The sequence below is a fragment of the Oenanthe melanoleuca genome, chromosome 2 (genome assembly GCF_029582105.1).
Source record: "Oenanthe melanoleuca isolate GR-GAL-2019-014 chromosome 2, OMel1.0, whole genome shotgun sequence".
Taxonomy (NCBI): domain Eukaryota; kingdom Metazoa; phylum Chordata; class Aves; order Passeriformes; family Muscicapidae; genus Oenanthe; species Oenanthe melanoleuca.
In genome coordinates, this window is record NC_079335.1 from 38,360,116 (window position 1) to 38,384,164 (window position 24,049).

The following is a 24,049-nucleotide window of genomic DNA, read 5'->3' on the forward strand; positions in this document are numbered from 1 at the left end:
AATTTTTTCTCTCTACACTGATCATCTAAATGTACTTTTACCTCTTAAATACTTTCTATCTGCATTCTCTCAAACTGTCTACTAGCAAAACCACTTTTCCAACTATTTGCTGCTTCATGCTGGGCAAGGAATATCAAGTTTTTATTCCCTCACAAGAAAACTTGTTATTGGACAAATCTGCCTTGTGCCATAAAAACCAGAAACCAACAGAAGAGCAACAATGGTGGATGCTTTTTTTTATTTTGCAGATTTGTGTCCTCTTCCCCTGGACCACAGCTACAGCATTGCATGTGTGGGGGAAGCAATGTACTGCAGTCATGCATTTTATTTAATGGGAGCCAATTTCTTGTTCTGCATCAGATCAAAATCAATGAAATTCAATCACCTTGAACAGGTTGGATTAACCACTTCCTGAACTTCAAAATTGATTCTTATTGGTTGTATCAGTCCAAATAAGGCCACCATACAAGGAAGAGGGTGAATAGTAGAACAACATAAGGGTATTTATTACATTTCAGGTTTTCTCTGCTGAATTTAGCCACATTAGCATGTTCTGTATTCTGCTTTAATTAGTGCCACAAGTTTGTGTGACAGGTCTCTTAACCTTTCTAAGGAGGTAATTTCCTTTGCAAAACCAGGGCATTTTCTCAATTTAGCAGCCACTGACACTGCCGGAAAGTTTCCTTGATCAGCGTAGACATGAATTAACTGGAGCCTTCCTTCTTCCAGGAAGGGAAGGGCGCAGAAGGCTGTGGGATGGGAAGCGGCTCCTCCATCCCAGGCGGGGCTCCCGGCGCCCGTCCCGGGCTTTGTGTCGCTGGAGAGCCGCAGGGGCTGGAGCTCCGTGTGCGGCAGGCGCGGCTCCGCCTCCCCGTGCCGGTGCCGGTGCCGGTGCGGGGGCGGCCGGGCGCTTATCCCGGGACGGGCTCGGCCGGGCGCCGGGAGCCGCGGCAGGTGAGCGGGGCGGGGGCTCGGGACGGGACGGGACCGGACCGAATGGGATGGGATCGAATGGGATGGGATGAAAAGGGATCGAATGGTGTGGGACGGAGGGCGGCGGGGGGAGGCTGTGCCTGTGCCGCCTTCCAGCGCTCCCGTGCTTCTGCAGCCATCTGCTCTTAGCGCCCGACATTGAGGAACCCCCCGAGTTTTCGAAGCCTTGGCTCTTAAATGTTAATGTTAAATGAAGTTTCCGAGTGAAGAAAAGGGATAAATGTAGATGTTGGGTATTTGCTGTATTTTACTTGTGTCCGAGAAGGACAGGTACCAGGTCTGAAGCCAGATGCTGCTCCTTGTACACCCTCTTCATACACCCGAACATGTGTGCCCACAGGTCAGGAAAGCCAACCAGAACCTGGGCTGGATCGCAAGTGTGGCCAGCAGGGTGAGGGAGGTGATTCTGCCCCTCTGCTCTGCTCCAGGTATGAGCCATCACCTGCAGTGCTGCTCCAGCTCTGGGGTTCTCAGAGCAGTAAAGACATGGACCTGTTGGAACAGGTATAGGGAAAGATCACAAAGATGATCAGAGAAGACAGGCTGGGAGAATTGGGATTGTTCAGCCTGAAGAGAAAGCCCCAGGGAGATCTCATTTCAGCCTTTTAGTGTGTGAAAAGGACCTACAAGAGGGCTGGAGAGGGACTTTTTGCACAGGCATGTGACCAGCAGGACAAGAGGGAATGGCTTTGAACTGAAAGAGGGCAGTTTAGATTAAATATCAGGAAGAAATTTACTGTGAGAATGATGAGACACTGGACCAAGTTGCTCAGAGCAGTTGGATGCCCCATCATTGGCAATGTTGAAGGTCAGGCTGGATTTGGCTTTGAGCAATTTTGGCTAGTAGAAGATGTCACTGCCCATGGTAGGGAGGTTGGAACCAGGTGCTCTTTAAGGTCCCTTCCAACCCCAACCATTCTATGATTTTATTATTCTTCTAACTCTTACCTGCCACATTTCTGGCAACCAAGCTGAGCAAGGATGGTCAGCTAGGGGTAGTGCCTAATATCCACATGCTCAATCAAACCCAAGTGGGAATTAAGTTATTCATGTTTGCTGAGGCTGTAAATGGGGAAACAGTGTTCTGGGTTTAGTATCCTCGGTGTGTGAAAAAAATAGAATGGCTGCAAAAACCTGGGGGCTGAGCATTGTAATTGCTGATAGTTTTTGTCTGGAGGGGATAGACCCTTCAGTTTTGGGATGGATGTGCTGAAGGTGAGGGAAGCTCTACAAACACAGGAGTGTACAAGAGGGGTGGATTTATGGAGGTAAATAAAATGAGTGGTGGCAGGGTGAGACCTGAGAGTTATAATAAGAGTTATAATATATAATAAGAGAGTTATTTTCCATGGAACTGCCACAAAATGTCCAGGAAATATAAAACTGGAATCTCACTTACATTGAAAAGCAAGAGGCAGAATTGTAACTGTTAGATGACTCCCCTCATGAGACAGAACAATTGAGTTTGAGCAGAGCAGGAGCCTGGCACAAGAAGTAAGTGTCAAAAAATTCTGTCTCCAAGAGTCTGCAGTTACTTTACAGTTGCTTCTGTGTAAAGCATCATCTCACTATGCTCTGCTAAACTTATTGCCAAGAGCAAACTAGTGAGCAGCAGGACCAAGATTATGACTCTTCATTCATGGTTGAAAGCCAGCTACAAGGTTTTGATTTTAATGTAATAGGTCTCTTGTGACAGCTTTGTTCTTCCTGGGATTATAGTGTCGGTAAGATTATCCTTATCAGCAAATGATGCTTCAGCAAGAACTTAGGATCTGAACAACTTGTACTACAGGAGACTTTTGTTGAAAGGGGAGCTCCTCTCTAAGTAGGGAGACAATAGTTCTGTCTTTCTCTGACATCACCTGTCATTTTACACGGTAGATACAGCGATTACTCTGGCATTTGATATACTTTATAGGTGGAGCCCAAACAAATACCTCACATGTCAACACACACGTTGTTCTCTGCAAGAACAATGAAATTACTCAGAACAGTACCTACAAGTCCATTACTAGATAAGATGAGAAAAATGTAGACAATTTAAAAGATGTTTGTTTGATTTTTTTTTTCCTTAAATAATATGACACTGTACCCACTTGTTAAAACTTTTAACTGGCTACTCAGTATTGAAGTACATTGGAGCTGCTCCTGGCTCAGATTTGATAAAAGCAGAAGAGAAATTTCTCTCTTAAATTTGACATTTGGGGCAAACCAAAGCTTTTGTAAGTAAATATGTTTACTTTGTGGTAAGATTCCTGCATTATGTCCTAGTGCATAATCAAGGAGGTTGTTAGTAACAGGCTTGCAATAGGCACTCATATAATTGTAATAATTTAATATATGGTGTTTGATAGAAAGAATCCTTCAAAATTGTATTTGTGGTTTCAGCAGGGGACTGGTGAGACACAACCAGTAGAACATGGAAAAATAGAAGTCCTGTCCTGTTGTGCCCTTTGATGTTATACTCACAGCAGATGGATGCATTTACCATGTTGGAGTGGCATGATATAGTAGAAATACCAGGGTCCAGATTTCAGTGATTGGAATTCATTCTTTTCTCATGAAATATTGGAGGTAGTGTGCAATTGAACTGTGAGAACAGAAACTGAACCACAGTTGAGTGGTTTCCAGAACAAGCCATGCTGCTTTTAGTTTTCCTCAATCATTCAATCAATTATTCTTTTTCTACCCTTGGATCCAGCTGAAATGTTGTTGAATTAGCTTGTATCTCACCCATCCAGCTAACTGGCAGAAAGTGAACTCACTCTGTGTCTACACAGCTATTTTCAGATGTCTTTGGTCAAATCTGTACTGTTATATCTGTTTTTTAAGTTTAAAAAAATACAATTTTGCACATTAGTGCATTTTACTTTCTTTCTAAACCTTTTTTTCTGGTGTCTATATAGAACCTAAAATCAGAAATTAATAAGATGTTAATTTATATTGTGGTCTGTGAGCTAACAAAGTTAAGGGTAGTGGTTTTCCAGCCAGCAAGTAATTTTCTGCTACATAAAAATTGGGTTGGAGGAAGAGGAATCAGTGCAATGTTACTTTGTTGATACTGATCACTGTAAGCATCCTATTAATATTAGAAGAAAATTCTGGAAATCCTGAATAATGTAGGACATAGATTCAGTTCTCATTTGGTAGAGATTACACCACTGATGGATATTTTTTGTCATGCTAGTTGATGACATCACTCATTGCCTATGTTCTCCATTTAAAAGAGATTTAATTTTTAATAAAGATGTCAAGTAGTATATTGGTAATATCCTTGCATAATACCCATATAAGTTTGGGCTGTTCCCAGGAGTGCTTGTGCCAGCATTTTCACTGGCATCCCTTTAGCAGGGAGCCAGGAGATCCTGTGGGAGATCAGGGATGAAGGACTGGTGAAAGGATAACTTTCAAGTAGCAGCTCATGTGTGGCTTAAAGTGACTCTTTAAGAAGCTCCTGATAAAACTATATGTGCATGAAACCTGCACAAGTTATTAAACCTCTAATTTCTTCAAAGAATGGAGGTGAATTTGTTTACAAGGTCTATTTCCCACAAAATTAGAATGAGTGGCATCAATTACCTAAGCTTCTCAGTTATCTTGCCAAAGTTTTTCTGGCTGTTGAGTCTGCAATTACTTGTGCTTGGGGACTTTGGAATCATCTTAAATCTTGTTGGTAGATTATATGATCTCTTGTTCATCAGTGATCTGTATATCCAAATTTATTCCCATATCATATGGGGGTTTTTATTGATGCACTTGCTATGGATATGGACATTTTATCTGTGATTTCAAGACACTTTTGCTACTGGCTGTAGTAGTCTGTGTTCCAGATCTGAATCCCCAATAACAATACAAAATCCACTCACTTCCTTCACCCTATGTTGCAGGCTGAACAAATTATTCCAAGTACTGCTCAGTATTTCTGATTCAGTAGCCTGAGAAGCCCCATTAACATGGCTCTGTCCTGGGCTCTGTCAGCACAGCATGCTTTGAACACATGGAGGATTTGTAGTCCTTGCTCCTATCAGAGCTTTATAAATAATAACTTACTATAGAGTAGCACTGCACCATCAGTTTTGTCCTTAAACACTGTCTAAACAGATATTTTAATATTTGAATCATGCAGACTATCCATTTTTTTCTTTCACATTATTGATAAAGTCTTTTCAGTGAAAATGTCCAGATCTTCCTATATCTTTGTAAGGCACCAGTCATCAGGATATAAATAAGCAATTCTACATTAATTCTTGTTACTTTTTGTCATACTGATTTCATTTGTTTGTACCATGCTGAGCATCTTTTAACACAGTGCTTGCTTCTTTCTTGTTTACTATCCTTCTAACTTGTGCTCTACCTATGAAACTGCCTTTGTGTCAAACCAAGAGGTTTTGCACTTTTAATTTTCTGACTTTCACCCGTCTCACTGCAGTGGGGAGCGAGTCAGTGGCTGTGTGGTGCTCAGGTGCCCACTGGGGTTAAACCAAGTGGTCCTTTTTGGTGGCCAATGAGGAGTTCAAAAGGTTTGAGATAAGGACAGATTTTATTGGTGTGTGTGAGACCAAATTTATAGCTACTGCAGCTATTCATTCTGCAGGGCTTGCCATGGGGCTTGCTTGCCTTGATGCATGTTAGACTCCAGTGCTTGTTCATGGCTGCTTTCCCCTTTTGCTCTTTGCTGTAGTCCTTGTCATCTGCAATTCTGAAGGGAGCTGTGCTTTACACCAGTCCACCCCTCTATTCTATGTAAAGCTTCAAAGAAGGAAAACAGAAGTGTACAGCAGGTTTGCTCATATAAGTACACAGCTGAAGACTTGGAGTCAGAGAAGTCTGAGCTTGCTGTGTTTTATGATCCTGGCACTGACTTTGGCACTTCCAGTTTGTTTCTTGTAGGTACTTGTTCTGCTGCTGGAGCGGGAAAATCCACTCATTAAACAAGTAGCAACCTGATCAAGGGAAAGAAAATCTGTATTCAGTTATGGATTACTGAGCTGGATTGCAATGTTTGATTCTCTGGCTAATGCTCAAGAATCTTAAAAGCAGCCAGTGATGCTGAGTGCTCTTGCATTCCAGTGTAACCACCAGCTGCTGCCAGGCAGGCAGGGTCAGCTGTAGGAATGGACTAACTAGGGAGTTGCATGTGGAAAATGTATCAGCAGGGCCATGGAGCTCTCCTGGCCTTTGCTAGGGCTGGCAGATCTGAAAGAAAGATGTGTTGTGTGGATGAGAGGTGAAAAGCTGCTTTTCCCAGTGCTAACAGCAGCACCAAGTGCTGTCCCAGCCCTAGAAGAAGCCAGGACTGCCCTGGTTTTGCTCGCTGTCCCTTCAGCTGCTCACTCCACTGCCTGATGCCCTTGCTGCAAAGTGAGAGGGGCCCAGGCTGGGCTCTCTACAGAAGATACAGAGAGCCCACACCTCTGGCAGCAGTCTTGGCTAATGATGTTTAAAATACTTACCCTCTTTTGAGAGAAATCATCCCATCAGCCATGTTGCAGGGATCCTGAGCTCCAGTCCTTCTTGTTTCAGCCCCTATTCCATAAATACATGGATAATCACCTGGCCAGCAGCTATCTTAGCATGACAGAGAGACATAACATGCTTGAACCTGTGCTATACCAAAATAAGCATCAGGTGTATTTACAGAAACCTTTTTTCCTAAATTGAGAAACTACAGCTGGTGTTCTGTTTTTTATTTTCTTTCTTTCTTCTCCATGCAGGACATGATCGGTAGAAAAGAATCCTGTGCTTCAGGACAGTTTCCAATGACCAGCCCCAGCTGCCTTTTCTATGCACTGGAAGAATGGACTGTTGTGGAGTTCCTGAAGACATACCTTTTTTATGTGATCATTGGCTCACTGACAATTAGTGCAATATTAGTTTTTTTTATAGTTCCTTTAACAATCGTCTTTTTCATTTACCTTACCAATATTTTGCTTTTAATATATCAGAGGAACAATGAGTTAGAAGCAGATCCTTTGAGTGATGTTTGGAATAGAGCAAGAAAAACTATAGCAACTTTTTGGGATATATATGCAAGAATATGGCATGGTAAGTACGGCATGACTTGTCTGAAGCATTGAATTACAGTAAGTGGTAAATATACAGAAGTTTTAATTTTTTGCTTCCATTTGGATGCAAATAAGTTATATTTGTTATACTTTGTATGGCTTCTTTGAACAACCTTCAGCATAAAATTTTCTCTGTGTGCTCCTAGGACTCTGCCTACTCCAATCCTATCCAAATGGTCATGGCAGGAGTTGTAGTGGGGATGAAAATGAAGGCAGACAAGGTGGAACAAAGCTCTTACTCAGCAAAAGCTGTGTCTTTTGCAAGCCTTTGTATACATTAGCCTTCTAGTCTGCTTCCACCTGAAACCTGAACCAAATGTAGGAAGAGTCATGATAAAGATTCACAGAAGTGCATTCTGTGAGGAAATTCCCTCCCACTGTGAATATATTGAAATCTTGGGGAGAAAAAGTGTCTTTGGGATTTTTGCAGATTATGGTTTCAATTTAAACATCTCACCTTCTCTAAAAGAGGAAACACTTTATTATGGAAAATTCCAAACTCTTCATTGTCCTTGACACAGAATGGAGATTCATACTTCGAGATACTATCCAGACTGTTTGCTTCTGTTTCTGAAAGTGAAGCATTTTCACACTAGTTACTGATAAAAATAAAAATAAAAAATGTACTATTTACAAAAAGTTTCTAATGGGAAATAATTTAGTTCCCTCATTGAGGAAAATGTCCCTCATTGAGGTTCAGGTCTGATCTCATGATTAAACTGACCAACACATCAGTCTGGTGATGTATGATGGTGTTTGAGTGACTTGCTCTGTGCTATTGATCAGAAGTTCCATCCAGAACTTAATTATTTTGGAAGCTACTACAGAGGCTTTCACAAGTCTCTGAAGGTCATTTAACAGAGGACAATAAAATTTTTCTTTAAACTGCCAGATGATTTACAGATATCATTGTCAGTGTACTGCTTTCCATCCCAAACAGGTTATGAGCTTCATGGTGTGGAAAACCTCCCAGAAGGACCAGGCATTCTTGTGTATTACCATGGAGCTATTCCTATAGACTACCTTTACTTTTTGTCTAGGCTGTTTCTGTGGAAAAAAAGACTTTGCCTGTCAGTAGCTGATCATTTTGTGTTTCGCTTACCAGGTAAGAACATGTTCTTTTGTATTTAAGCTTCCTGGATTCACCTAACCTGTCCTGGTTTTGATGAACTTTACATTTACTGTACTTGAAAGACTGCTTTTAGATTTCTAAACTAAAAGTTTATAGATGTAACAGGACAAACAGGGTAGTACATCCTGTCTTTTCAGTGAAAACATTGGTAAATCCTCCAAAGCCAACAAACAGACATATAATCCTTTTGGGATGAAATCTCATCCCTCAGTAGAAAGTGCTGGATAGGATTCTACTATTGACCTAGTGCTGGCTGGTCAGGAGAAGATACAAAGAAGCAAAGATAATTCAATTTTAGAAAAACAAGGCTTAAAGAAGTGTCCAGAGGGAATAGCAGGGGAATAATTTAAAGGCACCTTTATGCCACTAAGATTGAAAGCTGTTTTAATATAGAGAATAGAGGAACCTATTTAGAAGAGCAGTCTTTGGAAAACAAAGTTTTCCTGAAACAAGTGTTATAAACTCAAGTAAATTTGATGCTAAAACCATATTCAGGCATTCCCAGAAAGATGACAATAATTTTCTTAAGGCATACTTAGTAAATACAGTGTAGTACAGAGCACATCAGGAGCAAGAAGTCATCAAAAGATGCTTGGCAGTACCCTCCAAAAAAGAGAAAGTTTAGCAATATGTTGCAAAGGAGACTCCTTTTTAAAGGGATAAATAAGAGGGTTCAAATGGAAGTGTTCCTAGCACAGATTTTTATTACAAATATAAAATGCATATTTGTTGGGACTAAGCAACACTCTCAGCTGTGCAGTTCCTGGACTACTGGTGTGTACATAACATACTGCTTGCATTATGTCCATGCTAGAGCAATAAAAGTTGGCAAATGCTGTGTCAACCTTCAAGAAGGCTATAAAAAGACATCAGGTAAGAAAGACTACAAATAATTGAAGTTGGACCTCTCCATTGGATTAGTAGAAGATGTGGCTAAAAGTGAAATTCCTCCCTAACCTTCTTTTGCTCTACTATGCTTATTTTTTGCAAAGAAGTGTTACACTTCACAGGTTTGGTCTTTAAAGAATGCTCATGAGCATATGCTCGACCTCAGTTCAGTTTATTTACAGGATTAATTACAGTTACTGGAGAATTCTTCTTGTGAATGAATAGCTCTCTCCATTTCAAAATAGAAGATAGATAATAAAGTTACAAGAAAAAAGACAAGAATGATTCAGAGGTGTGACATGGCTTCCTTTGAAGGGCTAGGACATCAGACAGAAGCCTTGCATGGCTGAGAAATAAAAAATTCTGTGAGACCTGGAGAAAGGGAATAAGGAGTAATAATATTTTCATGTGATACATTATAATTCTCAAAAGTTTTAAAGCCAAGCAAATGAAGAACCTCTTTGCTTAATAACCATATGGCATTCCTGACTTTAGGACAAAACAAATGTGTTCGAGTTCACAAAGGGATTAAACAAAGTCAGCATTTGTCTTTGACAGAAAGATCTATCAAGAATGATACCTTGAATAAGATTAAATACAATTAAATTACAGGATTCAGCACTGTCTTCCAAAGTTTTTGTTGCTGACCTCTGTCAGTCCAGAGTTGCTGCTTCCATTTATTAATACAAAAAATTTATTCTCTGTTTGAACAGGTAATTTGAAGATTGTGGAAACACTTGTTTGCTTTCTATCAGAATTCCAAACTAATATTTAAAATGTGAAGATAATATTAGAAAGCATATAGTACTTCTATGGCTCTCAATGTGTCTTTTAGAGAAATCCCAGTTATGGAAACAGAGGAAGGAGATTCACTGTGGTGAATTCATTCAGGATTCATTCCTGTGGTGCTACAATTGCCCTGCTAGCTTCTGTCATTCATGCCTCTTGAGAGTCTGAGAGCAGTACAATTTGATCCACATAGTTTGCAATTTAACCACAAATTACTCAATTAAACAACTCAAAACCTCAGTGTTTAAAATGTTAAACATCATGTTTATAAAGAGGACCAAAAATAGCTGCTTGTCAGGTATTTATTTTTTTGTATTAATCCTTATTGTACTGATTCCTTTTTTCTGTGTTAAAATATATAAAAAGAAAGAGAGAAGAATTGTTATTTTCAGTTTTTTATCTATGACCTACAAATTTTGTTGACATAATTTGGTTGATAATTATGGAAGATAGCATGTGGAAGAATTTTTTAATTGAAATGTTCCTGATGGTTCTTCTTCGTAATATTTGGGCAAAAATATTGTCACGTGTTTGTCCTTTTTGCCAGCATTTAATTTGTAGGTGTCTTAGAGCACTTCTTGGAGGATTTTCCTTTGTAAAAATTTGTCTTAGTCTAAATATATAGTAACTAGATTTTAATTTGGCTGTAATCTGGCTCCTACATGCAAACATATATACTGTTATATTGAATATACATTCGCTACTTATTTATTTCAGGACTTAAATTACTGTTGGGAGTGACAGGTGTCATACCAGGCAGGAGGGAGGAGTGCCTTGCTGCCCTGAGGAGTGGGTACCTGGTGTCCATCTCCCCAGGTGGCGTTCGGGAAGCGCTGTTCAGTGACGAGAGCTACCAGCTCGTGTGGGGGAAGCGCAAAGGCTTCGCTCAGGTCGCCCTAGAAGCAAAAGTGGTGAGTGCCATACCTTGCCAATCACAGTTCTTGCTCTCTGCATATCTGCTTCATTATAAAATGCAGCTTAGGAGCATTTGTTGGAAAAATCTTCCAGGAGAAATGGTTGGGAAAGAAAGATTTCATTTCCTTTTCCCATCGCTTTCCTCGAGCACTTTCATTCACAAGGAGCAAGAGTTTTGTGGAACTGTCAAACTTTTTCTTGACTGTTTCAAAGCTTCCATCTCTGTGCTTCTATGTCTACAGTTCCATCATGTGGGCATTCAGTGTTCCATCTTGACTGTATTTCAGGATCTTCACTGTGGTCCTTCTCCATACTGCCCTAAGGTTTTTTTCTTATCCTAATAGACTTACATCTTTATCTTACTGCCACATAGCCAGTCATTTTCTTATGGTTCTTTAATGTATTATCCTTATCTTTTATTCTGGGAGGGTTTAGGATTTTGTCCTTACCTTTACTTTCCTTCATGTTTGTGAAACATTGCATCAGCTCACTCAAGATGTGTCTACATCAGTGTTTGAGTTTGAGTCATGTGTGCACTTTTGAAGCAGATTTTACATTTCCCTCACCATGCTTTCATTCACATCAAGGAACATTTTAGAATAATGGAGCTGCATTCCTTCTGGCTGAAACTAGACCAAAAGTGGAACCTAATACTCTCCAGTGTCAAATGGTCATTCAGCCAATGGTGCCAAACAAGAATTAGTTCTACATAAAAAACAGAGCACTGAAATGTGTTCAGATTCTCAGCATCCTCTAGACATGTGCTTCTCTTGATTTGCCCTCCACCAATGTACTCATGGCCAAGGTTTCAGTTAGTTTCCATATGGATGATCTACAAATACAACCTTCTACCACCAGCTCTGACTTCTCATATCTAAATCTACGTGGGAGACTGTTTTTCTGATACACTCTCTGGGAAATTATTTTATTTGGGATGGTATGCAGCTGAAAGAGCAGCAACTCTGTCTTTTTCCTAACTGCCACTTCTCACCATCACCACCTCTAAACACAAGTTTTCTGCCTTAATTTAGACTTAGCATACCTAGTGCTTTTTGTGTCTGACAATACTGGTGCAAATCCAGGCTTTATCTGTTGTGCCATGCACTTCCTGATGCTTTCTCACGAATTGCACAACCATCACTTTTTCCTCACATTCTTATGAATATCTCATCCACTGCAGTGCTCTTTGACCTTTCACATAAAGTTTTCTGTACAGCTGTACAGGGAGTTGAGTTGAGTTTTTCCCATGAAACATTAATTTCTTAACAGCCCTTTCAGATTTTGGTACAGTTATATCTTTTTGCACCTCATCCAATTTCTTGGTTCTCAAACTTTGTTTTGGTCTCTTGTGCTATGGCTCCTGGTACAAAGGGTCTGAAGATGTAAAATGCATGCTTCAGGTTAATATTTCTTCATAACCCCACTTCTAAATTATTGTGGGGAGATAATTAAACACTAGAATAAACTTAAGGGCATTCACCCAATGGATAAAGTAATTTTAGGCCTGGAATCCTGTTTCCACCTCTTGTCTTATGTTGCCTTTTAAAAGTCAGATTTTATTTGCTTCTGTTCCCTTTTCTGTCCTTTTTCTCAAGAGGATAAATGTTAGTCATAATACTTCATATATTGTGTGGGCCTGTACACCACCACTGCTGGGAAAGTAACAGGATGTGAATGGGATAAACTCAAGTCAAATTCATATGGGCATTTTGAGTTTCCTAATAGTATTCTTATGTATTAAATGGATAATATGGAAGAGCTGTCACTTGAAAAACTTGAGAAATTTGTATTGATTTTGCTTTTATCTCTGTCTTTCAAGCTACTTCAAACATCTGGACAAACTTTTGCCAGATGTTTTCCCTTCACCTGGAACCTTGCAGTAATGCAATGTAACAGGTTGTGGGTTTTTAAATAAAAATTGAATGAAAAGCTCTGAGTGCCCTTACATAGATTGTCATCCTGATAAAAAACACATCACAAGAATCCTTGCCAGTAATTCTCCTAATTCTACCAGTCTTCCCTAATACAGAAGCACATGGAAATAACTGAATAGTGGTACCTAAAATGGTTACCTCCTTTTCTTGACAGAATTTGTGTTTGGTTTTTGATGGGGTTTTTTAAAACTTCATTTAATGAATTGAGTATTCTTTGAGGGTAAGACTCTTGTGGTCCTTTCCATAATGTTTGGTAAAATGGGCCCTATGCAGCACTGTTACCAGGAGGGCAGAGGGAGTGTATTATCCTTTGACAGCCTCTAGCCTGGGCTTAGCTTTACAGTGCTGCTGGTTCTTACATCTCTTATTATTACCCTCATTATTCAGCTTTGTGGGTTTTTTATGGCAAGGAAGTCTGACTGGATCCCTGTACGGTGAACATTGCTATAATTACCTTGAAAGCTTCACTGAACATTGATATTTTTCTGGAAATCTGGAACCAGGCAAATCTTAGTTAACTAAACATTAAACACTAAAAAAAAAAAAAAAAAAAAAAAAAAAGAAAAAGAAAAAGAAAAAAACCCAAACAAACCCCCCCCCCAAAAAATAAAATAAAATAAATAAACAAACCCCAAACAAAAACCAACAAACCAACAAAAATTGCTGTGCATTTAACAGTAGAGGTTGGAATATTTACCTTATATATCACTTCTTAGATAAAGTTAGGCCCTTAGTAGTCACTGGATCCCATCTTTTGACACAATTTAAGTTTGTTTGTTCTTGCTGGATCCTTTTCATACTGGACAGACTAATCTTCCAGGTTGACCAAAAACTGGGGTGTAGTGGATGCCAGGAACCCATCAAAGCCTCTCTATCACTGCCCTCCACAAGTGGACAGGGGAGGGAAAATAAAGCAGAACATTAATGAGCTGAGATAGAGACTGGGAGAAATCACTCACTGAATACCATTATGGGTAGGCAAACCAGGCTCAACTTAGGGATATTAACTGCATTTATTAGCAACAAAATCAGAACAAGACAATGAGAAGTAAAGTGAAAATCTTAAAGTCACCTCTTGCCCCACCCTTCCTCCTTCCTTGGCTCTATCTCCTTCCCTGTAGTGGCACAGGGAGATGGGGAATGGGGTCATGGCCAGTTCATCACATGTTTCTGCCACTGCTCAGAGTCCTTCTCCTGTTCTAGTGTGGGGTCCAACCTACATGAGACAAACTTCAAATTGAGTCCATCCTCTGGGCAACAGGTCCTGCATGAACATGTGAGTCATATGAGACTCTACACAGGGTGCAGTCCTTCAGGCACAGCCTGCTTCAGCAAGGTCCCCATTAGGGTCACAAGTCCTTCCAGGAAACCTGCTCCAGCATGGGCTTCTCTCTCTGTGGGTCTGCAGTGCCAGGAGCCTGCTCCAGCACTGGTTTCCTGCAGCTACACTGCCCTCCTTCAGGCATCACGCTCTGGTGTGTCTTCTGCATGGGCTGCAGGGGAATCTCTGCTCTGGAGCACCTCCTCCCCCTCCTGCACTGACCTTGGTGTCTGCAGGGCTGTTTCTCTCACATTTTCTCATCCTGTTTTTCTCTGTCCACAATTAAATATGCACAATATTTTTTTTCCTTCTTAAATATGCTATCACAGAGCTGTTATGATAATTCCTGGTAGGCTTGGCCTTGGCATGCAGTTTGTCTGTCCTGGAGCCTGCTGGCATTGGCTCTGCCAGACATGGGGAAAGCTTCTGGCAGCTTCTCACAGAAACCACCCCTGTAGCTCCCCTCTACCAAAATCTGGCTACAAAAAACAAATACACTGGGGATAGACTCATCCAGATATCAGAATTTGTTTTATTATGTAGCAATTAATATAAATTTAATAATTGTTACTCACATACCATGAATAAAAGCAAGATAAAATTATAAGGGTATTTTAAAAATTTCTCTACATACAGCATAGCCATCAACCAAAGAACTACAAGTACTTTATCAAAATGACTACATGGTGGTTAATAACCTGTCATATATTACCTGAATGGGGATTTCAAGACAAAACCTACTTTATATATGAATAGACATTCCCATCCATCATCTAATATTACAGTTCTATAGTCCTTCCACTGAAGAAGTTGAAGAAAAGCAAACAAGGAAGGTGGTTTCAGCCTCAGCCCTTACCTGTAAAGTTTCCACATTTGGTTTCCATATAATTTTGTGTAACTACTCTGCTCAACAGGAGTCAGAGTGTGTTACTATTTCATGTGATGACTCAGTGTAGCTCTAGGACATATATTTGTCTCAGTCAAATTCATCCATGACCTTTAGAAATACTCTCTGTCTATGGCTTGGTTTTGATGGGCTAATGGGAAGGGATCATAATTTCTGAAGATCCCTCAATTTTGTCTGTGCCAAATAATTCATTCAAGTTGAGTTTGGCAAAAAATAAACAAGAACTATGATTTATAAAATTCTCTTGTATGGGCAAGGGGTTTGGACTACATGGTCTCCAGAGGTCTCTTCCAACCCCAACTGTCCTGTAATTCTGTGATTTTCAAGCTGGCTGGGTGTGATCCAGCTCAGTTCCAGCACAGCAAATATAAATGTGTGGGTTACTGCAGATCTGCCTGTGCTGCTTTTACAAATGTAAGATTTTATGTGTATACCTGTTTTCCAGCTTAGGGACTGAATGTTGCTGCCTACCCTGCACCTCAATGGCTGATCATCGTATGAGAGTAACTTCTGTAGTTGCCAGATTTCTTTATAGCCTACCATATATTTCCCTGTGTGATAGGTTTCAAATATTTTACATCTCAGATGTACAGTATTCAATTAATAACTGAAACAAAATGTGGTATTTTTTAGTTTTCAGTACTTATATGTTTTAAAAGACATTACTGTTTACTTTTTAAGGGTTTATTTCTAACAATTTCCCTTAATTTTGCATTCTTAAAGGTTTACTATTACAACTTTATGCATGCTTGATGATTTTTGTTTTCTCTCAGGTATTTTTTTCCTTTTAATGCCTTCTATCACTATGAGTTATTTGGTAGGCTCTAGTTAGGTCTTTTTCTTTCTTGTTTTTTTCTCATCCTGCAGTTTCTGTTCTGTGGTTGTGATCCTTAACAGTACAAAAGTCTTCTTTCATTATCTTCTGGACAAGTTGTTCCAACAACTTGTTCAAATTAGAGTTTCAGAGAAAGGAAAAGGGACAATAGAGAATACAAAAAAGTCTTTGCATATGTGGACACAACTACTGTCAGTTTGTTACAAACTATGAAATCTTGCCTCAGGCTGTAAGGCAAGACTGTTTCAAGTGCAGGTATCTCAAATGTGTTTCTTCTCAGTCACAATGATGAAGTGAACTTGTTCTGTAAGTGCCCAGGGACCTGCCCTCCAGAAGGTGTGCTGTCCCGGTCAGTGAGGACACACAATTGCCTTTTTTTGGCTCAGGGATCTGCAGAAGTCCTTTCCCAAGTTTTATCCAAACATTACTGCTTCAGCTAGACCCTATTTGAGAAGCAGATGAGATAAGCCAACCATGGATGTCTGCTTGCTTTCTGCAAGACTTCACGAACTGAATACTTTCCTATTCACCACTCATGATTAAAGCTTTGGACAGAGACACTATGGAAATTTGTTTTATGTTCCAGTCAGTGATATTGCAGCAAATGCATAACATAGAAGTTATTTAAACCTGGTACAATGTCAGTCATTTTATTTACAGATAGTGACTTTAAAATAGATGTTTGTGGGAGCTGAAAAATAGCATTTTATTTCCATTCTGGTGTTCTTAAAATCAGGATTCCTTGTTTACTACTTAACTGACAGATAATTACCCTCTGCATTTGAGTGATTTTCTTAGCTGTATTAAAAACAGAAATTCAAACCCAGTATAATATTTTTACCTTTTTACTTATTTTTTTTTTGTACTTCCCTAGCCCATCATTCCAATGTATACTCAAAATGTCCGTGAAGGCTATAGGATGTTTAAAGAAAGAAGTAAGAACATAAAAAATATATTTTATGTATTTGGAATGTTCTATCTTTTTTCTCTCAGATTTCTCCTGCTTTTTATCTTAGACTTTGCTTTTCAGACTTTTGCTTACTTTGGATTCTCTAACACTTGCTGTGGGTCAGAGGTAGCTTAAATTTGGAAATAGTTTGTGCATGATTGGTTTGTGTGTGTGACTTGGTTCTTTATGCAATCTTATTTATCTGATCTATTAAGTCTATCAAGCTTTGTTTTGCCTCAATCCTGTAACAACTTCCTGACTGTCAAATAAAGCATGCATTTTTAAGAAGTCTTCTACATTAATCAGATTTTAGATTGTGTTTACTGTGACTATAATCTCACGTTTTCCTCCCATAAACCATTTCAGGATTTTTTAGACAGCTATATGAAAGCACTCGGTTGCCTTTTACTCCTCCATACGGAGGCCTTCCAGTTAAATTTCGCACATACATTGGGAAGCCAATCCCTTACGACCCAAATATAACTACAGAGGAATTAGTTGAAAAGGTAAGTTCTCTCTCCTTGCAATATTGAACTACATACTTTGCCTTCTACTATAGGTGCACTTGAAACCAGTTTGAATAAATGCAAATACACTTTTACTAGCTTGGTAAAGCTACGGGCAGTTGAGGTTTGGGATTATTTAATGTACAAATATCTACCAGTAAATATTGAAATAGTAACAGTTGATTGGGATGCCCTCATCCTTTCAAAATGTATCTGTCTTTTTGTTAACTTTGTTTCTCCCATGCCTTTGATAACTTTGGTAATCATTATGATAACTGAAATGACAAAAATTATGTTTTAAATGCAATTTTCAGTAACTATTAATATAAATTTCATAGATAACAAATAACTTTGAGAATCTTCACCAAATAGCCTAAAGCTCTAGAAGCAAAGTTCTTCAAGAGCTTCAGTCTCATTGTCAAAATAAAAATGTTAAAAATATCCAAAATATAAAAATACTTCAAGTACCCACAGTGTGGTGAAATCAGTGATGACCAGGAGCATAAAAGTGTTTATAGATATAGGGTTTAATACTTTTTCAAAATACTAAGCTAAACTGCAAATACAGCTTTAAATTTTTTCATGAAAGATGAAAGGAAGATTTTTATGAAAAAAAAAATCTGCTACAACCTAGAAATACACAAACAAATCAACTGTCAGAAATCACTTATTAAAAAAAACCTTGCTGCCCCCCAAAAGATGTAACAAGGCTGGCTTTTCTTCTTTTGTTTTCTTTTTTCCTTTTTTAAGGGTCTACTGCAGGTTCTTCACAAAAGTGAAACCAGAAAGACAGGTTTGGTCTGTTACAAGGGAACAGCCTCAGCAAGCTGTAGGGTTTGGTCTTAGCACCTTTAGGAGGCTGGAAGCAATATAACTGCCTTTATGGTTATTGATTTTCTTGTATTTTAGGGGAACAGTATTTTGTGTGCCTGCAAAAGTGAATTGAAAATTTCCCATGATATTGATTCACCTTACTATAGCAAGTCTTTGGCTGCTCCCTTTGACCACCACCCACTCTGGTGGGAGTATAGTTAGGACTTCTGTGGCTGATATTACTTAAAAAATAGGCAACTTAAATGAGGTTTTAGGTAAGCAGTGGCCTGGTTGACCTCTGATACTGTCCTGCAAATGAGTTAGGACATGAATCTGTCAGGAAAGGTTTGGTTACTCTTTTCTTATAATCACAGTGATATTCTGCTATAATTCTGGGGTAGATCAATGGAGTATGCAGCTACCCTTATTTCAAGTTTAAATACATGAGGGAAACCAATAAGAGATTATTTCTTATTTCTGTTAGAAATACAGAATACTGTATTCATTCTCTTCCTAAACTTGCATTTGAATGTTATGTAAAGAGTATTATGAATTTTGTTATGTGCATGCTCTATATGATAAAATTATGGGAGAATTCATCTTGGGAAGGGCAGACAGAGGTTCCTACTCCAAACTCCTAGTCCAAGATAGGTCAGCCATAAGATCAGATGAGGTCAGTCAGGCTTTACCCATCCTTTTTTGATGAAAATATTTAGGGATGGGAGATTGCAGAAACTTAATGTTTGCATGTGTTAAAGGCTATTTTGACTAAGTAATGACCACATTTGACAAATCTCAATAATTTCAGCCTACCTAAACTGCACTCATTGTTTTTATTCCTTTCTTTTCCAAGAAATGTATTGTTAGGACAGATAGTTTATATAAAAGACAATTTTTTTCTTACAGTAGAGCTATGTGTGAATTTTCCCTCTTGAACCTCTGAGAAGTTAGTGACTATAGTGACTGTTCTTCCATGCATAAAACAGGTCCATAAAGGCAAATTTCTCTTCTCTTTTCAGACAAAGACTGCTGTCCAGGCTCTCATAAGCAAGCACCAAACAATCCCAGGCAACATATGGAAGGCTTTACTGGAGAGATTTGATAAACGCCGTAAAAGTGATTAGAGGGCTCATGTTTATTTAATTGGTTTTACAGCATACAGTAAAAAACAATGTCCTACTGCACTGGTCACTAATAGTTGGTGTTAACCAGTTTAATTTACAAATTTCTACAGATTTGGTGGAAGAAAATAATTAACCTCTGCAAAGTTCCCCCAAGTCTTTGAGAATATCCTGAACTAAGAAAAATTGATGAAGATGACTTATGTATAATAGCAATGCAACAGCTATTAATTCCCCCAAAGGAAATCATGCAGCCAGGATTTTCCTGGTTCCTAAAGCAAGTATGTACTTACATCTGAGTGCCTTAGTGGTGTTGTGTAGATCTGTGTATTTGTGTTTTGAGCACAGTCTGGTCTCAGAGCAGAGCCTCAGGGTTGGTGTTGCCCCACCAGAGACCGCCCCACGAGGGGCACCTTCCCCAAGCAAGACATGTCAGAACAAACTGTCTTGCTTTACAGCTACTGCTTACACCATTCTCCTAGAGACTAAAAAAAGATACACAATCCCATTAAAACAGATTTTAAACTCCTTCAAACCCATCAGCTTCATAGTGCATACCCTGGAAAGCAGGACTGTTTTGCATCCAAGAATTTTCCCTCACAGAAAAAAGTTTCTCAAAGAGAGAAAAAAAAGTCTTTAGCTCAGTGTAGCAAATATTGCAAATATATGTAGCAGGTAGTTTCAAGTCTGAGCTGGTTTGTGCATGCTCTATTGCACCACACCATAGCTGTTCAGTGGATGAGGCTGCCCCAGCCTAAAAATCCCTGGATATGGTGTAGGCATATAACTGTGCTGTATTTACTCAAATCTCCCAGTGAACAGGCTTGGGGGGAGCTTTCTTGGACAATGCATCTTTGAGGCTTATCATCACTGGTGGTTTGCCTAAAAATGCAGTACTGGAACACTGCCAGTACAGATTGAACCGAAACACCTGCTTGGAAAGGCAGTCTTGTGGAAAACTGAAAGTTAGTACAAAGCAGAATGTGTTTTTACAGGCTGTGGGATGTTGCTACTGGTGGGAGTGGGACAACTTTGTGTAATCTATCCAATATGACATTATATGCAACCAAGTCTTAACTTCAAAGACCAAGACAGGTAATTTTTGTGCCTCATTTTTCCTTCATGTACTTTTAATATGTAAACAATCTTTCAACATTCTAAAAGGTTACATAGCATCTAAGGAAACATGTAATGTTTGCCCATTTTTCAGTAGAAAACTAAATCTGCTCTTTGGATTAAAATAAATACTTTCCTGACCCTGCCTCTTCACAAGTATTTCTTGCACATCTGGCAAAGGGAGAAGGATAGACAGGTGAGTTATTTCCCTGGACCAAAAAGACAGGAAAACTGTCCTGAAAAAAAACCCTCAAATCTGTCTTAAGATACAGAAATCTTTACCTGAACACCTTAACCATAATTGCTGTGTACAGGCAGAAAGATTTTTCTCCCAGCAGAGACTCAGCATGCATAGGAGATGATAAACTAAAGCAGATCAAGATGCAGACTGATATGCCTGGACATAAGCAGGAATTCAAACCATGCAGTCTTACATGCCGCACTGCAGAGATATAAACTAAAATTCAAAGCCTGAGCTTAAGTCAAGGGAGAAAAGGAACTAAAGGAAAAGGTAATAGAATACTAAAATGGGCATAGATGAAGAAGCAAGAGGATTTATAAGTAACTGGAATCTGAAGTCTTTCTTTGTATTGCAGAAACTGTAGAAGGACTAGACAGAATCATTGTCTGGCTATCCTGTTTTTCAAGTACATTAATATCATCAGGGAATGTGTCCAAAGAAGGGCAACAAAGCTGGTAAAGGCTCTGGAGCACAAGTCTTATGAGGAAAATCTGAGGGAGGTAGGGTTGTTTAGCCTGGAGAACAGGAGCCTATGTGGGGACCAACACCTATAACTACCAGAAAGCATGGTTGCAGCCAGGTGGGAGTGGGTCTCTACTCCCAGGTAATAAGGGACAGAACAAGAGGAAAAGGAAGTTTTGTTGTTGTGCTGGGAGAGGTTTAGGTTGGATATCAGTAAAGATTTCTTCACTGGGAGGGTTGCCAAGCACTGGAGCAGGCTGCCCAGGGCAGTGGTGAAGTCACCACCCCAGGAGGTATTTGGAAGATGTGTAGATGTGGAACTTGTGGATATGGTTTAGTGGTGGGCTTGGTAGAGTTAGGTTATTGATTGGACTCAATGGTCTTAAACTTCCTTTCCAATTTAACCATTCTGATTCTGTGACCAATTAACCACTTCAGTAATCAGAATTTGCACAACCTTTCAAATGCCTTGCTCTCTGATACATGGTGCCAGGAGCTGTGCTGCAACTCACAATAGAACACTAACCTTGGGTAGGAGACAAGTAATCAGTGCACTGATTGTCTTTCAGAGATTTCTATCTCTACTATTTCAGATAGCTGTTAATATTTTCTAATGATGTTTAAGTTTCTCCAGGGCTATTACATCTTTTAGCAGCACCACTATCTGCAGCTTCTCTGAGTAAAAAATAATTTCTATTTGTTGTTTTCTGTCACAGTTGTATAAGAGTATTTTCTGGGGTCTCAAGATGGTAGACAAAATTATTACTGAGAAACAGGAGTTTTGTAAACAGTTTTTCCAGAAACATTATAGTACTGCTCTAATAATAAGTTATTACATTATTTTAGTGGCTTGCTTTAAATTGTTACTCTTTTTAGAGCAGTAGTATAGAAACTAGAACTAAAAACTGGTGTTACAGAAACTAGAGTTGTCATACAAATAGAAATGTAATTGCAGATCAAATCACTCCCTTGCTACACTTATTTTTTAGCCTCTCCATCATACAACAAAAAAAGAAATGAAAACCAGCAAATTACCTGTGCCTACCTCAAAATGAAAACAGCATTTATGACTCTTGTTAGGTATAGTTTGCCCGGTAAGTAATGCAGGGAAATTCTGGTTTTGTAGCTTTTTGTGTATAAGGTTTAACCAGCTCAAATGACAAGATTTTGCATTAGGGGAAAATATCATGCTGATAACATGGTAAATTAATAAAATTGTAGAATATCCAGAATTGGAAGGGACCCAGAAGGATCATTGAGCCCCAACTCCTGGTCCTGCATATGACAGACCCAACAGTCAGACATGTGCCTGTCCAAATTCCTCTTTAACTCTGGCAGACTTGGGGCTGTGACCAATTCATTAATTGGTTGTTAGTGGAAGCAGTTACACAGCAAAGCGTGTGTACAAGCACACATTTATTAACTGGGCTACAATGGAAACAGTTACACACAAGCTGTGTGCAAGTGCTCAGCCGAGAAGCTGCAGCTGTCGAGCAGACAGATGATGTACGTGTAGGAGAGAGCTGGTCAGAAAGGCACAGCAGGAGGGGATCTGGAAGAGATGTCCAAGGTCATCCCACCGAGGGCTGAGGGTGCAGCCATGGCAGTGTTCCATGTCCAAGGTCATCCCACAGAGGGCTGAGGGTGCAGCCATGGCAGTGTTCCGTGTCCAAGGTCATCCCACTAAAGGAAGAGGGTGCAGCCATGGCAGTGTTCCGTGCCCAAGGTCATCCCACCAAGGGCTGAGGGCGCAGCCATGGCAGTGTTCCATGTCCAAGGTCATCCCACCGAAGGAAGAGGGTGCATCCATGGCAGTGTTCCATGTCCAAGGTCATCCCACTAAAGGAAGAGGGTGCAGCCATGGCAGTGTTCCATGTCCAAGGTCATCCCACCGAAGGAAGAGGGTGCATCCATGGCAGTGTTCCATGTCCAAGGTCATCCCACTAAAGGAAGAGGGTGCAGCCATGGCAGTGTTCCGTGTCCAAGGTCATCCCACCAAAGGCTGAGGGTGCAGCCATGGCAGTGTTCCATGTCCACGGTCATCCCACCGAGGGCTGAGGGTGCAGCCATGGCAGTGTTCCGTGTCCAAGGTCATCCCACCAAAGGAAGAGGGTGCATCCATGGCAGTGTTCCGTGTCCAAGGTCATCCCACCGAGGGCTGAGGGCGCAGCCATGGCAGTGTTCCATGTCCAAGGTCATCCCACCGAGGGCTGAGGGTGCAGCCATGGCAGTGTTCCATGTCCAAGGTCATCCCACCGAGGGCTGAGGGCGCAGCCATGGCAGTGTTCTGTGTCCAAGGTCATCCCACCGAGGGCTGAGGGCGCAGCCATGGCAGTGTTCTGTGTCCAAGGTCATCCCACCAAGGGCTGAGGGTGCAGCCATGGCAGTGTTCCGTGTCCAAGGTCATCCCACCGAGGGCTGAGGGCACACCCATGGCAGTGTTCCATGTCCTACTAGCAGGTAGGTATGTGCCTCAATACCTGGTGTCACTGGAACACCACTTACCTCTTTGAGTGGTTTGTAAGTCCATTGTTTATTTTTATACTTAACTCCAGGAATTACACCCACGGCTGTCAGGAATGCCCTAACACACCGTGTCCGAAGCACGAATGTCCGGAACGCTGCCCAGTGCCGAGGCTGCGAGTGGGTCCGGGTGTGGATGCTGCTGTGGGGCATCGCCAGCAGGATGGCGGAGGAGGATTGCGCCCACCTGGCAGGTACCGGGAAGGGGCGGCGGGGAGGCAGGAGGGTGAACAGCGGGGATTTGGTGCTGCGGGTCGCTTAATCTGCACAAATGGAGACTCGGTGTGACAGTATCCATCGCTGCACCCGCCTGGGGTTCGGCCTCTTTCCCAAGAGGCCAACCAGCAACCAGCGGGAGCAGGAGAGGCCACAGCTCAAGCTGCAGGAGGGATTTCCTCACAGACTGGACATTGGAATGGGCCGCCCAGGCGCGGTGGGGTCCCTGGAGGTGTTTAAGGAAAGGCTGGACGCGGCACTCACAGGCTGGTCTCCGCGATCTCGCAGCTCTTTCCCAGCCCAATCCCTCTGGAATTCCGCGG

At 40.5% G+C, this 24,049-nt stretch overlaps 1 protein-coding gene across 1 annotated transcript; it reads left to right on the forward strand.

Moving 5' to 3' along the window:
* Positions 1 to 801: 801 nt before the first annotated feature.
* Positions 802 to 24,016, forward strand: LOC130249740 (transmembrane protein 68-like). The gene is made up of 7 exons (XM_056484803.1): positions 802 to 954; positions 6,708 to 7,038; positions 7,999 to 8,163; positions 10,585 to 10,778; positions 16,654 to 16,714; positions 17,095 to 17,234; positions 19,067 to 24,016. Exons 2-7 carry the CDS (start codon positions 6,711 to 6,713, stop codon positions 19,169 to 19,171), a joined length of 993 nt encoding a protein of 330 aa, XP_056340778.1. The 5' UTR covers positions 802 to 954; positions 6,708 to 6,710; the 3' UTR covers positions 19,172 to 24,016.
* Positions 24,017 to 24,049: the final 33 nt, after the last annotated feature.

What these genes read in the sequence shown, in the direction of transcription:
- LOC130249740 (XM_056484803.1), top strand. Translation starts at nt 6,711, where the DNA reads ATGATCGGTAGAAAAGAATCCTGTGCTTCAGGACAGTTTCCAATGACC. An exon ending in ATATGCAAGAATATGGCATG is followed by an intron (nt 7,039 to 7,998) that starts GTAAGTACGGCA and finishes CATCCCAAACAG; the next exon opens with GTTATGAGCTTCATGGTGTG. An exon ending in CAGAGGAATTAGTTGAAAAG is followed by an intron (nt 17,235 to 19,066) that starts GTAAGTTCTCTC and finishes TTCTCTTTTCAG; the next exon opens with ACAAAGACTGCTGTCCAGGC.